This window comes from Danio rerio, chromosome 7 (assembly GCF_052040795.2).
Source record: "Danio rerio strain M-AB ecotype USA chromosome 7, GRCz13ab, whole genome shotgun sequence".
In the NCBI taxonomy this organism is placed as follows: Eukaryota; Metazoa; Chordata; class Actinopteri; order Cypriniformes; family Danionidae; genus Danio; species Danio rerio.
Genome location: NC_141027.1, coordinates 80,850,001 through 80,867,500, shown reverse-complemented (window position 1 = coordinate 80,867,500; position 17,500 = coordinate 80,850,001). Strand labels below are relative to the sequence as shown.

The window sequence follows — 17,500 nt, the reverse complement described above, 5'->3', positions numbered from 1 at the left end:
CTTGTTTGATGGTGACACCGCTGCTGGTCCTGATGCTGTTGTTTAGTTTAAACGCTAGCGCTTGTGTGTGTTTGTTGTGTTTGTGTTTCGTGAAGTGCTGTTGTGTGTTATCTGAAGGTTAAAGTGTGTGTTTAAAGTGATGGACAGAAATAACCATCCAGAGAATAATGACATCAGCAAACACACACACACACACACACACACACACACACACACACACACACACACACACACACACACACACACACACACACACACACACACACACACACATTGAATTAACTGACTGTTTTCCCACTGTCTGGGTACAGTCGGGTTAAATTCTTCGTGTTTCCGGCTTAGCGAGGCAAGCTCTTATCCTTATTTGATGTTCAAATTGCTAATGCTAATATTATCTGTGTGAAAGTATTCGCTCAGCATTTTTGACTACATTTGGAGCGGCGCGAGTGTTAATTCTGGAGCGCAGGATTGATTTACCTTCTGCTCTATTAATGATGCCGAGAAGATCATGATGTAAAACTCTGAAAATAAACCACATTTCTGACCTCATCACTCCGACATGCTGACAGAGAAACACACACACACACACACACACACACACACACACACACACACACACACACACACACACACACACACACACACACACACACACCAATAGAGAAAATATTTAAAGTCACCAATCACTTATAGGCACCCTCACAGCAAGAAGGTCGCTGGTTTGAGTCTCGGCTGGGTCAGTTGGTGTTTCTGTGTGGAGTTTGCATGTTCTCCCTGTGTTGGTGTGGGTTTCCTCCGGGTGCTCCGGTTTCCCCCACAGTCCAAACACATGCGCTATAGGGGAACTGATCAACTATTGGCTGTAGTGTATGAGTGTGTGTGTGTGTGTGTGTGTGAATGAGTGTGTATGGGTGTTTCCCAGTACTGGGTTGCAGCTGGAAGGGCATCCGCTGTGTAAAACATATGCTGGAACAGTTGGTGGTTCATTCCACTGTGGCGACCTCTGATAAATGCGGGGATTATAGCAATAGTGAGCATGTTAGGATGGGTTTGATTGTTCTGATGTTGAAAAGTGCAAACCTGCATGGATCACCCCAAGATTCCCTACTGAACTACTTAGACTTATGGATGAGCTGTGCTGGCGGCGTAACAGTGATAAGAGACAGCATGTTATTGGACGATGGCTCACAGTGATGTGCTGTAAATAGAGAATAATAGGGGACCCAGAACAGATCCCTGAGGTACTCCAGTGATTCCCATTGAGGAGAGGGTGGACAGCATTATCTGATGGTTTACTGTATCAGACACGTCCAGGAGAAGCAGAATGGATGATTAGAGCCTGGCAAAAGAAGCCGCTTGTTCACTTGAGTGCGCGCGGTGAATGTGACGTCATCGCTGTGTTTGCGGAGGTTTGCTTTGGATGCGCTCGACATGATTTCAGCTTGCGGAGTTCATGCGTTTATTTCAGACTCGAGCAAACAGTGATTTGAGTTGAATATAAACCACTTTGAAGAGATTTTGCCTGAAACAGAAGGACTGTACACATGTCTACATGAAAAAAAAAAACATCTGTTCTTTTTAGTCAGTGATTGTTTATTTTATTTTATTCTTGCCATAATAAAATATGTATTTGTATAGTAGCTCTTGTTCTGCTGTCGTTGATAATTTAATAAACTTTAACAGGGCGATGCAGTGGCGCAGTAGGTAGTGCTGTTACCTCACAGCCACACAGGGGTGGTAGGATTTTGATTGCGAACTGAAGACGGGAGCTGTGGTGGTCAGTTGATGCACAAACTGAAGACGGGGGGGCACTTTTGTTAATTTTTTAGGGACACTTTTTATTCAAGACTAGACAGGGCATGTGCACTGCACTGGTTTAGCCCTATCTGTGCACATGCCTGGCTGTGATGATGTTTGTCACATGAAGTACGCAGCCGCCATATCAAATCAATTGTATCCCAAATAAGATATGTACAGCTGAAGTCAGAGTTAATAGCCACCCTGTGTATTTCTGTTTAACAAAGAGAGGACTTCCTTAACACATTTCTAATCATCTTTCAAATGAAAACTCTAGGTAATCTCTAATAACTGATTTATTCTCTTTGTCATGATGACAGTAAATAATATTAGACTAGATATTCTTCAAGACACTAGTGTTCAGCTTACAGTGACATGTAAAGGCTTCACTAGGGTAATTAGGGTAAAGTTAGGGTAATTAGGCAAGTCATTGTATAACAGTGGTTTGTTCTGGAGACTAACGTCGGGGAGTAACACATACAACTGAGGTTAGGATCCACAAAGCAGGTTTATTCACAGTCAGGCAAGCGGTGGTCAACACAGGAGCAAACAGGTGTGTGAGGACAGTCCAGAATCACAGTCGAATACAGGCAAGAGGTCAGAAAGGCAGGCAAAGACAAAGAGGCTAACAAGGCTAACGGTTGGTACACAAGATAACTAGACTGGGAAACGCGTTGTAATGCTACTGTGACAGATAACAAGACTCTGCAAACTGAAGGGGTGAGTGTGTGGCTTAAATAGTGTGTGTTAATCAGTCTCTGACAATCCTCAGGTGGTGTGAATGTAATCAGTCTAGATGAGGAAGCAAGTGTGAGTGTGACCGTAGTGCATGTATGAAAATGTAGTCCAAAAATGGAGGATTTGTAGTCCATGGTTATTATAGGTGCAAACCAGCGATCTTATGGGAAATGATCGCTGGTAATCGTGACAGAGACAATCCAACACTAATATTGCTGAAGAGGTGAATAATATTGAGCTTTAAAACTATTAAAAACTGCTTTTATTCTAGCCCAAATAAAACACATAAGTCTTTCTCCAGAAGAATAAATATTATAGAAAATACTGTGAGAAACTCCTGAATCTGTTCAACATCATTTGGGAAATAATTGTAATAATGTATTTGAATATATTCACATGGGGGTGAATAATTCTGACTAGTTAAAGCTGTATTTATTTGATGTATTCTTCTTAAATAAGTTATATAACCGTGTATTTCTCTCTTGTTTTATTTGTCCTTTAGCTCCGCCAAAGTTCCTGCGCACCCCGAGTGATCAGACGGGTGTTCAGGGCGGCGTGGCCTCCTTCATCTGCCAGGCGTCCGGCGACCCGCGGCCCAAAATCGTGTGGAACAAGAAGGGGAAACGGGTCAGCAACCAGCGCTTTGAGGTATTAGGTCTATTGTTCTGATGTAAAATGCTCGACAAGTGAATGCTAACGATAGCCACACCCATTGACCACTCCCAACATCACAAGCCACACCCGCTCATTAGCATATTCATATTCTACTAACACGCATGAATGCTCATGTCCTGGGGCCAGATTCACAATATTCATATATTTAGATTGATTATAAAAGCGTTTAGGATGAGTTTTCACTTTCTGAGTCGTTTTGGGGTTACAGAGTTACAAACATTAGCATGATTTAATAACTATTTTTTATAAAAACATGTAACGACATCATGTGTTTTTATGTTTATTGACACATATTAAACTAAGTTAATCATTACTTATATTAATTTATTACATTGTTAAATGCAGATTTCATAGTCAAGGGCGCAGTGGGTAGCACAATCGCCTTACAGCAAGAAGGTCGCTGGTTCGAGTTCTGTGTGGAGTTTGCATGTTCTCCCCGTGTTGGTGTGGGTTTCCTCCGGGTGCTCCGGTTTCCCCCACAGTCCAAAAACATGCGCTATAGGGGAACTGATCAACTACACTGGCCGTAGTTTATGAGTGTGTATGGGTATTTACCAGTACTGGGTTTCAGCTGGAAGGGCGTACACTGTGTAAAACATATTTTAATGTTAAAAACTCAAAACAACTGAAAATATATATAAAAAAAATCCATGAATAAAATAATAAAATAGTTTAAATATAATGAAAGGAGCAGTAACCATTTCAAAAATGCACAACATAATATATTCAATTACAATAAAAACTGCTATATTAAAAAAGCACATTATTCTGAAGAGTATTTTGTGAATCCACCCTCAGATCTCAATAACATGAGTTCATAAAACCCGTCATAACAACCGCATTCATCCAAACATCACACTATTATTACCATCATCATTATTATTATCCTCAAACGCCTGCTCTGCATGGCCGAACGGCTTCCCGGAGCTTTATTTTTCTTCATTCCTCTCTCCTGCATGTTCGGCACAGTCTCGTACGTTGATTTATCAGCTCCTGAATCTGCAGCATGATAAACAAACGCATCATGCCTGAACGCTGATAAGATTTTTATTAATTTCCGCGTCATCTTCCCGTGCGATCATCTTCACTCTTGCTAACATCAAGCAGACGCTAATCGGCTAATGCCACACCCATAGATATACACACTAGATGTTACGTAGACTGCTGTTGTTGTCTATTGGAAGGAATGTGTCATTAGAGCCGCCATCTTGGTACAGGCTTGCACTACTTTGAAATAAATGTGAGACCAAAGTGCTGTCAGATTTAAAAGGCCTGTTTTTAGAGCACGGTAAGCCAAATATATGCTTTATATATGCTTTAGTCTGGCCATCAGCAGTCTGGGTTGGTTTCTTCTGTGGGGCTTCTCCACACCGTAACACTCCCAGATGTGGGAAAGCCAGTGCAGGTGGATGTATTATCCTCCCTTAGTGTTCATTTTGGTCTGATCCATATGTCCTGAACATGAAACATGTCCTGCTTTCTTCAACAAGACTAGCATGAGCCTAGTATTTAGTGCAAGTTGCCGCTAGTTTGCCTTATGGTCAGTGCAGCATTCGACTGCATAAACATCATTGCTAAAACTTTAGAACATAGCATAACAAATTGTTTCCTTGTTCGCTCATTACTACACCCTATAAACAGGTGTTAGTCTTTACTAGGTTTGAATTACTCTAATCCTGGGAGGCATGTACCAATATGGCGGCGCTATTGACGCATGCTTATGGCCCGTATGCCGTATCTAGTGTACATATCTATAATGCACACCTACCTTTTCGCCTTCAAATCTAAATCTTATCAGCATTCATTCCATGCTTCACGCTGCTAGCATTGACGCTAACATGCTAACATTATCCGCATCATTTCCCCTACACTCAGCACTAACGTGTTTCTAACTCAGCGCTAATCGACACACTAGCGCATGTGTGTGAGCGCGTGGTCATACTCGCGTTTCTTTGCGTGAGACGTGACGGTGAAAGAAAAGCGGCAGCGTATGACCACTGGTGTATTTATTCTGTGACGCATCAGAAGTGAGTATACATCCGCTGGACTGCCTCTACTAAAGCTGTGTGTGTGTGTTAGCGTCTTGTGTCGTCTTGCGTGGAGGCTAATCCCCTGTCTGACGGCGTCTGTGCCTGTGGCGTCTCCTCATCTCCATCTTTCAGCTTTAAGAGTGGGCCATCGCTCCCAAAAACATCCCATTCTTAAAGCCCACGTCAACGCCACGTTCATTCGTGAAACGTCTGGCTTCAGAATTAGCATCGCACTCAGACATTCACTGAGCATTTTACACTTCTTCAACATAGCGGAGTGGTACGACATGGAGAACTGCTGCATTGTGCTGTTTAGAGACTGAAAGCTGAATATTGAGGAGAGGGCGGGGTTTATAGTTAGCTCCTCCTCTCATACAAAACAGTTAGAGGGGCGTGGCTGAGCATATGTTGCCCAACATGTGGATTGTGCATTACATGGAGAACTGCTGGATTAGACAGTTTGGAGATGTTAACCTGAATATTAAGTAGGGGGTGGGACTTGTTGTTTTTTTTTTTTAGCTCTTATACCTCTTATATTTTTCTTGCCGCTAACTAACTGTTGGAGGGGCGTGGCTAAGCATATTTCCCCCAATGTGTGGAATAGTTCATTACGAGACAGAAAACTGCTGGCTTCTGTTTCTACTTTCTACTAAAATTGTAAATAAATATTGAGTAGAGGGTGGGGTTTATTTTTAGCTCCTCCTCCTAAATTTTGCAAATAACTAATACATGGTTGGAGGGGTGTGGCCAAGCACATTTTTTTGCCAAACATGTGGAATGTGCATTACGACTCTGGTTTTGTAGACTTGAAACTGAATATTGAGTAGGAGGCGGGGTTTGTTTTTAGCCCCTCCTCTCATATTTCACTCATAGCTAACTGATGGTTGGAGGGGCGTGGCTAAGCATATTTCGCTAAACATGGAAAAGTGCATTATGACACTTAAAACTGCTAACTTGTGCTGTTTCAAGACTTTAAACTGAAACTGAATATTAAGTTGAGGTTACTTGAGTTTACTTTTAGCCCCTCCTCTCATATTTAACTTGTTGCTAACTATTGGTTAGAGGGGTGTGGCTAAGCATATTTCCCTCAACATGCAGATTGTGCATAACAAGACAGAAAACTGCTGGATTATGCCGTTTTAAGACAGAAAACTGAAACTAAAAATTGTGTAAGGGGGCAGGGTTTATACTTTAGCCCCTCCTCTTACATTTCACTCAGACCCAACTAAAGGTTGGAAGGGGCGTGGCTAAACATATTTCGCCTAACATGTGGAACAGCGCATTTCCAGACAGAAAGCTGCTGGCTTCTGCTGTTTCAATATTGAGTAGGGGGCGGGGTTTGTTTTTGTAGCTCCTCCTCTTACATTTGCCATTTTGTTAGTCCCTCTCCTAATATTTTATTTGTAGCTAATGGTTGGAGGGGTGTGGCTTAACAACACAAAGAACTGCTGGATTATGTTGTTTCCAGACTTAAAACTGGATATTAAATAGGAGGCAGGGTTTGTTTTTTAGCCCCTCCTCTTATAATACACTCTTGGCTAACTAACAGGTGAAGGGGTGTGGCTAAACATATTTCACCCAACATGTGAAATAGTTTATTACCAGACAGAAAACCGCTGGCTTCTGCTGTTTCGAGACGTAAAACTTAAAATAATATTGAGTAGGGGGCGGGGTTTTTTTTGTAGCTCCTCCTCTTAAATGTCACTCATAGCTAACAAATGGTTGGATGGGCGTTGCTAAGCATATTTTGCTCAACATGTGGATTGTGCATTACAACAGAACTGCTGTATAATGTCGTTTCCAGACTTAAAACTGAATATTAAGTAGGGGGCGGGTTTGTTTTTAGCACCTCCTCTAATAAATCACTTGTAACTAACTCGCTAACATTTGGAGGGGCGTGGCTAAGCATATTTTGCCCAATATGTAGATGCAAAACGACATGAAGAACTGCTGGTTTTGCAGTTTCAAGACCTAAAACTGAATATTGAGTAGGGGGTGGGGTTTATTTTTGTAGCTCCTCCTCTTACATTTCACCCATAGCTAACAAATGGTTGGAGGACGTTCCTAAGCATATTTCGTTCACATGTGGATTGTGCATTACAACATAGATAACTGCTGGATTATGATTATTTCCAGACTCAAAACGGAATATTGGGTAGGGGGCGGGACTCGTTATTTTAGCTCCTCCTCTTATATTTTACTCGTAGTTAATGGTTTTAGTGTCAGTCCATGTGGAATATGTATTAAAAGACAGAAATCTGCTGGCTTATACTATTTTGAGGCTTAAACATATTATATTTATATGCACATTCTGTCTACGTCACTTTTTACAATTTAAATGTAATATTTTTTTAAATAATTAAACTAAATTAAATATTCGTCAGAAATATCAAACTCTTGCTCTCAGCCAGACTGTTTCGGTGTCCTGTGTTCGTAGTGTCGCGTCAGATGCAGAGAGACTGTGCGTGCGTGCGTGCGTGTACGTGTGTGTGCGTGAGTGTGTGTGCGTGTGTGTGTGTGTGTGTAAGCATGATTCTCCGTCGTCATCTGTGAGCAAAATAAACTGTGGTAACATGTTTTGTCTCTCGCACATGTAGGTGATAGAGTTCGACGATGGCTCGGGCTCCGTGCTGCGCATCCAGCCGCTGCGCACGCCGAGAGATGAAGCCATTTACGAGTGTGTGGCGTCCAACAGCGTCGGCGAGACCAGCGCCACCACACGACTCACCGTCTTACGTGGTACGTCTGCGGTAAAAACACACTAACGATTGCTCTCTTATTGCCTTACAGCTTATCAGGTATGTGCGTGTGTCTGTCTGTATGTCTATATGTCTCTCTTTCTCTCACGCACACACACATATAAACACACATATACATGGATATATACGCACACACATACATAGACACACAAACACATACACACACGCAGTCACAAACACACGTGTGTGTGTTGAAAAAACATTGAAATATTATTGCTATTTAAAGTAGTTGTCTTCTATGTGAATATTTAGACAAATATAAAGTATTTATGTGATTCAAATATGAATTTTTAGCATCACTGTGACTTTGGCGATATGATATCGAAAATTTTATAAGCAATAACATGCAAAACAATTTGATATTTGATAATCGATATAATATTTAAATAATTTGTTATAAACAACAATGAACAAAGCATTGGTATACTGTCTGAAATGTCACGTTTTTACTCTTGCGTAAAGCAAATTAGACGTTTAACAATGTAAACAAACTAAAATACATACATCAATTATCAAGTATAGTTGTATAAAACTAAAAATACCAATAACAATTTGAAAAACGAACACACTTGAGTGGAGGATCTGCTCTGCTGTGTTATCGTTGCTGAATTGATTGCTAATTTTTCAAAAATCGTTTGGCTCATAAATTTCCGCCAAAAGTATTGCAGTCATGGATTAAAAAATAAACACATAAGCCTAAATCAAATATTTTTATTTGTAAACACAAGTGAAGGGGGACAAGAGTGAAGGGGAATGACGGTAAGCTCGGAAAACATTAAAATATGAGCGGATTTTGAAAACGTTTTATTTTGTGCTATGTCGTTTTAATTGTTCATTTACACTCAACTTCAACTTTTGATACTTGACCTGCATTGTTTAAAAACATTATAAAAATGCCAAAAATAATATTATTTCAGTCTTTTAATAGATGTGATAATGTCAGACACACAAATAATTAGTAATAAATCACTCTGCAAATCATTGCAATATGTAAATAATATAATAATTAGATTCTTTCGATAATTTTGATATTTTACCCAGCCCTAATTGTGATAAAAATAGATTAACGATGCAGAAATTTGTAATAATATTTGAAAATACGTGACCTGCATTTAGTTTAGTTTTTTGTGCGTTATAGATTTACGCATATTTTCAATGTTTTTTACAATAGTGATTATTACTGTTCAATATGTAACTACTTCTTTCAAAATATTTGTTAATGTCAGAAAATTTTGTATGAAATCATTCAATATTTTGCAGCCTGATCTCACAAGGAAACAGACGTATTTTACGTTTTGTATTTTTAGTGGCTAATTCGTACAAGTTCAGTCGTACAAAAATTTGTACGATTTTAAAAAGGAGGCGTGGCACATAACCCCACCCCTAACTCTAACCGTCATTGGGTAATGAGCAAATCGTATTAAATTGTACAAATTCATACAAATTAGCCACTAAAGCAAAAAGTTACGAATTGGCGTAAGATTGCATTGAAATTTTATATGTATGTCACGATGAACACATTTACAGTCTTTCGATTCTACGAATGTTACGTAGCTCTAATTGTGATTAACGATGCAGATAATTCAGCTTGTAATTATATTAATAAATCACAACCTGCTACCCATTCACATAGAACACACTGCTGTCAGACTGTGATAATATTAACAATTTACACAGAAAGCGATTCTGTTTACGCTTGTTATTATTCCTTACGCAACTACTTTTGGTAAAAAAATGATATTATTTCAGTCTTTTAATGGATGTGTGAGTATCAGGACACATAAGTACTTTGCATTAAATCGCTCTGCAAATCATTGCAATATGTAAATAATATAATAATTGGATTCTTTCAATAATTTGGATATGTTACCCAGCCCTAATTGTGACAAAAATAGATTAACGATGCAGAAAACTGTAACAATATTTGACAATTTTCTGCAGTATTTAGTGTATTTTTAATCAAATGAAGGTGGTTTTGGTGAACATGCACACATCTGAGTGTGTGTTATACTGTGTTCGTGTGTGTGCTGTGGTGTGTTTGCTCAGTGCAGTGAACGTTTGACAGCGTTTGCGTCCACATTTGTATCTCCTGCAGTAAAGCGTCCTCTGGAACTGTGAAAGCTCCTTCAGCTCTCTCTGACCTTGGAGCTTTTTAAAGGAGTGATTAATATTCTAATTAGCAGACGGGCTTTCCCGCTCGCTAGCTCCGCCATCATCAATATAACTCTCATTTTATGCTACATTTACAGCATTTCTTACAAAGTGGCCTTGTAGAGTCGTGCTGGATGTGTGTGTGTGTGTGTGTGTGTGTTCTCAGAGGATTTTACAGACTTCTCTTTTAATGAAATGACCAAACAGGACGTTCTGAGCAGAATATGCCTCCTCATACACACATCAGCATCATTACTGGATAAACATGTTGATTTTTCTCTTGTTTTCCTCCCTCCTGCTCGCTCTGTTGTGGCCACATCTGCTGTGGAGGCCTGATCAAACCTGCAACACAATAGCAGTCACACACACACACACACACACACACACACACACACACACACACAGACACACACACACACACACACACACACATCAATATACTGTAATAATACTGTCGTGTGATGTTCCCTATACTGTAGTACCGTAGTGTTTCTAATGCTGTAATGCTGTCGTGTGAGGTTGACTTTCTCCTCCAGCTTCACCTGTAATGGATGCAAATGTGGTAAATATGAGCAGAAAGCCCTAAACTAATATTTCTCCATTAATATAAATGAAGTTAGCTGCATGCTAGTAATTACTGCACACTCAGCCGATGGGCACGCAGCATCGTTTGAGCGTGAATAATGACACACAGCTAATACATATTGGGCTGTAAGATATCAGGCTGCGGCAGACTCAAAACAAGCCTCGCTTTTAAGCGTCTTTGCCTGGGTTAAGCCCCGACATACTTTTCTTCCCCTGAAAACGTGCCGTTCAATGGGCCGTGCGCTGTTGTGTGGGAATATGGGTCATGTCTTATTCATGAATGCAGCCACTGAACCGGGACCGATGCGTTCGGCCCTTTCAGGCCCATATTTGCCAACAAGGTCACCGGCACAAAGCATTACACAGCGGAGTAAACAAAAGATCTCCACGCCGGGAGAGAAAGTTGCGCCAAAACTCTCCTCAATGCGTTTAAAGAAAGAGTTGACCTCCAGAAACCCTGAGCGAACTCGACGCTGCGCACGGCAGATATAAGGAGTTTATCAAAATGTTCAAGCTGCTCTTTTACATCACATTTATCTGTGGTTGCAAACGCGATAGCGACATCAAACTGGCACAAAGTACTTGGAAAAGTTTGTCTTTTTTATATTATCTATTTATTTATTTGTTTGTTTGCTTGCTTGCTTGTTTATTTGTTTGTTTGTTTGTTTGTTTGTTTGTCTGTTTTTTTAAGTATGTATGTAGTTATTTGTTTATTTATTTATTTATTTATTTATAGTTTATTAATTAATTAATTAATTAATTAATTAATTAATTAATTAATTAATTAATTAATTAATTTATAGTTTGTTTGTTTATTTGTTTATTTATTTGTTTATTTATTCATTTGTTTGTTTGTTTATTTATTTAGTTAGTTAGTTAGTTTTTAATTTAATTATTTAGTTATTTATTTATTTGTTATTAATAAATAAATAATTATTTTATTTATTTATTTATTTATTTATTTATTTATTTATTTATTTATAGTTTGTTTGTTTGTTTGTTTATTTATTTGTTTATTTATTCATTTGTTTGTTTGTTTGTTTGTTTGTTTGTTTGTTTAGTTAGTTAGTTTTTAATTTAATTATTTAGTTATTTATTTATTTTTTATTAATAATTAATTAATTTTTTTATTTTTTTTATTTTTTAATTAATTAATTAATTAATTAATTAATTAATTTATTTATTTATTTATGTGATTTTCATTTGTTTGTTTTATTTTTTTGTGTGTTTGTTTGTTTATTTATTTATTTATTTATTCGTTTATTTAATTATTTATTTATTTATTTCGTTATTTATTTATTCATTCAATATTTGTTTGTTTGTTTGTTTGTTTTGTTTTTAATTAATTAATTAATTAATTTAGTTTTTGGGGGGGTTCTTTGTTCTTCAGGGGTGGCCAGTTCCTCATATGCATAGTCTGTAAGCATAAACCATGTGTCCCAGTACATGTGCTATAGGGGAATATCCCGTATTTCCACATCCCAATGTTGACATGTATACATTGCATACGCAGCGGACTTGATGTATTTGAGTGTCTCTCGAAAAATGTTGTCTCACCTGCACCGTTAGATGAGATTGTTATGCAGCAAATCTTTTACTGGATTTACATGCAAAGTCAATGCAAAGATGCAATTAGACAAGCTGTGGTGCAAATCGAGTGTATAACACGCGTGAATTGGGCGATTTGTGTGTTTGACAAGCGTCAGACAGCAAACAAAAGTGGGAGCAAACATCTAACAAACGCATCAATGAAACAGACAGAACAGCAGCTTACAGTGAAGGAGGTGGGTTCAAGGATAGAGTTAGGGGTGGGGTTTTAGGCCACGCCTCCTTTTAAAAATCATCCATTTTCATACAAACTAAATCATATAGTTCTCTACGAATTAGCCAACAAGGAAAGTAGTTACGTTTCCTGGTGAGATCAGGGCTGAGTGAAACACAAGTACTGGAACACTGCATTAATTAAGACTCAACTTACAACCAGACATCATATTACCCTGTCAACATATGAAAATCTGCTGCAAGTGACGCATTAAAGCATATAAAGCCAGCGTGATGCACTCAGCTCCTCTGCTTGCAGGATTCTTGCTGTTAGTTGAGTGGGAAAATGAAGAGAGTTCTGGAAAAGTAAAGTGCCACTGGTCGTGGTGGAGCTGAAAGGGCTTGAAATGACCCTGAAGGGGAATATTAGCGTCACGATTTGGCTCCAGGGATGGAGGAGCATCAGAGAGATTAACTGAATTCATTTAGTTCAATGTGCTGTGAACTGATGTCCATTTGACATCCACTCTCAGAGTCAGCCAGAGTCTGTCATCAGCACTTTCCACCGGCGCTAAAGCACTGCGGGCACCTGCGCTCTGTTGTCAAAATATCACACATACGCCTGATGGAACATTAGCATCCACAGCAGCGAGCTGCAAACCACAGTCATACACTAAATGTTGGTGATGATTCAGATGGGCGAATAAAACCGGTCATACTTGACCTCTCGAGGTTGATCTGTTCACGAATCATTAGTGATTCTGCTCATTTAGAGCAGCGCTCATTTATCTTACGTCTGCTTTTAAAACACTAGTGTAGGGTGTAGGTCAGTGGTTCGCTACGTGATCTGTATGACAAGCATTGCCCTCTAGTGGACGTGTGCATGACATGCATTTATCTCAAACGTACAACAGAATGTACCCTAATGGTGGATTCACACCAAATGCAAAAGTATTTAAACGAGTCGTTTACTTATAAAGTCAATGCTAAGAGGTGAATTATTGCAGCATGGCGTGAATGATCTATAATGCGCAGTGTGTTTGCTGCGAAAGTGTGTACTTTACCTCAATAGCAGCTTCGGTGCAAGTTAAAATAAATACACTTAATTAAAAAAAAATTGCATGAGATGAAAAACATCCCATGAGTAAACCCATTTAACTCAGCATAAGTGATGTATTTCAGATTTGCAAAAATTGTAGACAGCGCCCTCTAGTGGAATTATCATCTGAAACGTACAATGTAATGTAGCCTAATGGTGGATTCACACCGAATGCGGAAATATTGAAAGGAGTAAATTTCCTATAAAGTCAATGCAAACATGCAAATAGAGGTGAATTATTGCTGCATGGCGCGTATGATGTATAACGCGCAGTGCGTTTGCTGTGAAAGTGTGTACTTTGCCTCAATAGCTGCTACTTTGCAAGTTAAAATAAATACACTTAATTAAAAATAATTGCATGAGATGAAAAACATCCCATGAGTAAACCCATTTAACATGGCATAAAGTCTCCTACACACCGGGACGTTTTAGCTTGTGTTTATCGTCAGCGTTTTTCAGTGTTCAAACCGAAGCGCTTTTTACTGGCGTCAAGCTGAAGAGTTTCCTAAATCACTCTTTAGACATTAGATGGCGCTACACAACTTTAAGCTTCCGCTTATAACACAGAAGAAGAGGAGGAGAGGAAGTTTGCACATTTGTTTATAAAGTTACTGGTGACTCGAACAAGCATAGATAGTTCAAGCAGCAGCTCCAGCTCAAGCGATGAAGAAATGATTAGTGTTCACAGAGCAATAAGCAGATAAACGTTCATATCGCTTCAGGGCATCTTCTTCAGTGTGCGCTCGCATTGACAGTTTAGCGCTTGAGCGCCTCCAAGTGCTGTTTACAGTAAGTTCAGCAGCTTCGTGCACGTGACCTAAAGTGCCGATCTGATTGGTGGAGAAGGTTTTGACGTCGCGTGTCAAAACAAAAAAATGAGCATGATGCGTTTTTTTTTAAATGACGCTTTTGCGCCTGGTGTTTTGCGCGTTGGTGTGCACAATCACATTGACGCCCTTTATTTAGTTGCGAGGCGTTAAACGTCAACAGAAAACGCGAGCAAAAAACGTGTCGGTGTGCACGGGCCTTAAGTGATGTATTTCAGATTTGCAAAAAAATGTAGACAGCGCCCTCTAGTGGAATTATCATCTGAAATGTACAACATAATGTAGCCTAAAGGTGGATTCACACCGAATGCGAAAGTGTTTAAATGAGTAAATTAAATATAAAGTCAATGCAAACATGCAAATAGAGCGAATTGTTGCAGCATGGCATGATTTAGCCATAAAGTTAAAATAAATGTCCTCAAGTTAAAAATTTGCACTTGGTGAAAAACATCCCGTGAGTAAACTCAGTCTAGGTGATGTAGAATGCAGATTTAATAAATGTCGACAGCGCCCTCTAGTGGATTTACCATCTGAAACATACAACAAAATGCACCCCGAGTCAGCGGTTCTGAACAGTGCTCCTCACCATCCCCCACATTTTGTCACATTTATGTCTCTCGTTCAGCTTCAGAAGCTTGTTCCAAATGATCAAAATGCCCTACAAAGTTCACGTAAGGCGAAATTTGTCAATGATTCCATTTCAATTTACAGGGCATTAAACTGTGAGGCACTCTCGTAATTACAGTGCTAATCTTTGCTTTTAAATGAAGTAGGCTTCCAGGGGATAGAAAGCAGTGAACACTATGTAGGGGACATATCAGTTCCTTCATAGAGCGCTCTTCCATCGAGTCAAGAGAGACATGCAGGTTGTGAGGACCAGGGGCCTCATGTACGAAGACTTGCGTGGAAATCTTACTAAAACATTGCGTACGCACAAAGCTGTAAATGTGCGTACGCAGAAAAAAATTCAGATGTATGAAACACTGCGTACGCCGAATCTCACGCATATTCTTTTGTACATCTGAATGAACGTGAAACTGAGCGCAACATGCACGAGCACAAAACCCCTCCCTGCCTCCTCCCCCGTATGAATATGCTAATGACTATGCTAATGGAAAAACCCAACGAAAAAGCAACGGCAAAATCAAGCAAAAAGAGAAACTTTGAACAGAATGTGAAATGGAGGTGCTGCTTTCGGAGGTAGACCGGAGAAAAGCGGTGTTATTTGCAAGTTTGTTCTCCGGAATTAACAACAAAAGAAAAAAATAGAGTGGGAGAGTTTAGCTGATACGGTTAACACAGTTGGGTCTGAACATCGCACTGAATGCATTTAAAACAGAAATAGTGTGGTTTATAACTGAAAAATGTTGCAGTACCCTAAGCAGTCTCAGTGGCGCACCTCATAAGAAGCATGTGATCTTGTACTGACACGCTCGAGCATAAACTCGGCTCGAATCCAGCGTCTGATATTCTCTTTCTTCTTTTTTTCCCCGCTACATATCAGATTTTGCCCACTATTTATCACGAGAAAGACAAGTAGGAATCATCAATAAGTTTGTGCATCATATTTTATTTGCACATTTATTGAATGGAAATGTTTCTGATTCACGCATGCAAATTTATCTTCACATAGTGTCTTTATAGCAATGTGCGTGCAGTAGATCGCTCAGATTACATTGGGAAAACAGGCGACTGCTGCAAATTGTGCTTTAATGTTTAGCTGGTCAACTGTATGGTATGGAAATCTTACATACCTACTATATGAACCCGTCTCATACAGCTGCCATTGCAAGGATCAGACACTTTGTAGAGAAGAATTTAACACAACTGCCTCTAGGAGTCGCCAATGGAAATAAAACAGACACGCACAAAAAATGTGCGTACGCCTGCCAGAAACCTGCCGTGAACCTGCGCAAATTCCCACGTTCAGTTCATTGTTAGTAAATCCAAACGTGAGCGATTCTGAGCGTGAAACCTGGCGTACGCAAAGTTTTTGTGCGTACGCAGCGTTGATACATGAGGCCCCAGGGCTGTATCTGAAAGCAACCTCTGTACCCTTACACAGTGCAATAGTGGAGGGAGCAGCCATTTGTAGTGGTGTCCAAACCAAATCTGAAGTGCCCTCGATCAATCCTGATCACTGCATTAAAGACAACCCATGTACACTCAACGGCTGTGAGAATCACTGTGAGACACAAATACATTTCACAAGACGGCATTCACAACAGAGTCAAATCAGTGTTATCTTCACAATCATTCATTCATTTACTACAGCGGAATGAACCGACAACTTATCCAGCACGTTTTTATGCAGTGGATGCCCTTCCAGCTGCAACCCCTCTCTGGGAAACATCCACACACACACACACACACACACTCATACACTACGGACAATTTAGCCTACCCAATTCACCTGTACTGCATGTGGGGGAAACCGGAGCACCCGGAGGAAACCCACGCCAACACAGGGAGAACATGCAAACTCCACACAGAAACTCAGACTGAGCCGAGGCTTGACCCAGCAACCTTCTTGCTGTGAGGCGACAGCACTACCCACTGTTGAATGACCATCACAGGCTCTGAGAATGAAGTCTGAGGGATTTACAACCAGCACAGCACAAATGAGACTGCATCCCTTTAGTGCACTCGCTTTCATTCACTCCTTTAAGTGGACTATATTAGTGCACTACTGTTGGGAATAGTGAATGAGGGTATAGGGGGAGGATTGCAGTTTAAAACTGTACATATGCAGACTCTGTTCTAGATTACTCTCTTCAGTGAAGCAGCAAAACTTTCAGAGTCGTGTCTTAAACGAAGAGTCCAGCACTCGCAATTCCCGACTAGAGGAACTCTGGCAAATCCTGAGAAAGCTGCAGCGGTGATCATACCAGCGGACACGGCCGGTGAGCGCTCCATTCTCTCCGTCTGCAGTTGAGTTGTGTCTAGACAAAGCCTGTTTTGTGGTAATCCGGAAATATCCGTGCCAGAAGCCGGAACGCTTGCACCTTTTTTTCTTTCTTCCCGAGCGTGCATCAGTTTACTCTGACGCATCCACTTTTTGACGGTCCCTCAACTCGG

The 17,500-nt window shown here is 39.9% G+C and overlaps 1 protein-coding gene across 50 annotated transcripts in view; it reads left to right on the top strand.

Annotated features, from left to right (window-relative positions):
- ptprda (protein tyrosine phosphatase receptor type Da) overlaps positions 1–17,500 on the top strand; it is a 334,943-nt gene that overhangs the window by 216,289 nt on the left and 101,154 nt on the right. For all 50 annotated transcript variants that reach the window (XM_087258625.1, XM_087258611.1, XM_087258629.1 and 47 more), the window contains 2 exons: positions 3,038–3,183; positions 7,838–7,979. In XM_087258625.1, coding sequence (XP_087114751.1) covers positions 3,038–3,183; positions 7,838–7,979 — 288 coding nt within the window. The remainder of the gene's footprint in view (positions 1–3,037; positions 3,184–7,837; positions 7,980–17,500) is intronic.